The following is a 1,199-nucleotide window of genomic DNA, read 5'->3' as shown; positions in this document are numbered from 1 at the left end:
GCCCCTCTGGTGGGCCCGCGGGCGGCGAGGGACACATCGGGCTGCTCCCGGCTGAGGTTTCACACCTCAGCCTGTGCGCCCCCGCCTTTCCCGGAGTGTGCCGCAGGGGGCGGCCCCTCGCTGCGGTAGGAGCAGGGGCTGCTGGCGACGAGGGGCGCTGTTCGCACAGGGCGGGAGGCGCGGCCCGGCCCGGCCCTCCCCTCCCCTCCAGACCCGAGCGGCACCGCCAGGCCGCCAGACGGCGCTGGCGCCGCGTTAGCAAATCGCCCGCTGCTAGCCGCCTGCCTTCCTTGCTCCAGTCGGTTCCTTGCGGCGCGTCTGGCACCATGGAGGCGCCCCCAGTGACCATGATGCCCGTCTCGGGCGGCACCATCAACATGATGGAGTACCTGCTCCAAGGTAAGCGGCGGGCGGCCGGGCAGCTACCTCCAGCCGCCCAGCAGGGCGTCCGGCAGCCAGGCCTGCCTGCCTCACTGCCAGGCCGCTCCGCATGGGCCGAGAGGCGGTCCCGGCCGTGAGCGGTGCTCGGGGAGGGAGGCGGGCACAGCGGCCGCGGCGGCACACGCGGTAGGGGGAGCCCCGCTCTGCCGGACGGGGGGAGGAGAGGAGGATCGGGATAACGGAGGCGCTGTGGGCCCGCCGCAGGGAGCGTGTTGGACCAGTGCTTGGAGAGCCTGCTGCACCGGCTGCGTGGCCTCTGCGACAACATGGAGCCGGAGACGTTCCTGGACCACGAGATGGTGTTCCTGCTGAAGGGGCAGCAGGCCAGCCCCTTCGTGCTGCGGGCGCGGCGATCCATGGACAAGAGCGGCATGCCCTGGCATTTGCGGTACCTGGGCCAGCCAGAGATCGGCGACAAGAGCCGCCACGCACTGGTGCGCAACTGCGTAGACATCGCCACTTCGGACAACCTGACGGACTTCCTGGTGGAGATGGGTTTCCGCATGGACCACGAATTTGTGGCCAAGGGGCACGTGTTCCGCAAGGGCATCATGAAGATCATGGTGTACAAGATCTTTCGCATCCTAATGCCAGGAAACACAGACAGCATCGAGCCGCTCTCCCTCTCGTACCTGGTGGAGCTCAATGTGGTTGCACCAGCAGGACAGGACATTGTTTCTGATGACATGAGGAACTTTGCTGAGCAACTGAAGCCTCTAGTGCATCTGGAAAAAATTGACCCCAAAAGGCTGATGTGA

General features: G+C 67.0%; 1 protein-coding gene across 1 annotated transcript; it reads left to right on the top strand.

Moving 5' to 3' along the window:
• Nucleotides 1-326: 326 nt before the first annotated feature.
• MED18 (mediator complex subunit 18) lies at nucleotides 327-1,199 on the top strand (the record flags this gene model as incomplete). Its single annotated transcript, XM_080637142.1, has 2 exons — nucleotides 327-399; nucleotides 646-1,199. 2 exons carry the CDS (start codon nucleotides 327-329, stop codon nucleotides 1,197-1,199), a joined length of 627 nt encoding a protein of 208 aa, XP_080493268.1.

Source organism: Psittacula echo (genome assembly GCF_963264785.1).
Source record: "Psittacula echo genome assembly, chromosome: Z".
NCBI classification, from domain to species: Eukaryota; Metazoa; Chordata; class Aves; order Psittaciformes; family Psittacidae; genus Psittacula; species Psittacula echo.
The sequence above is the reverse complement of the archived record's forward strand: the minus strand, read 5'-3'. Positions and strand labels throughout refer to the sequence as shown.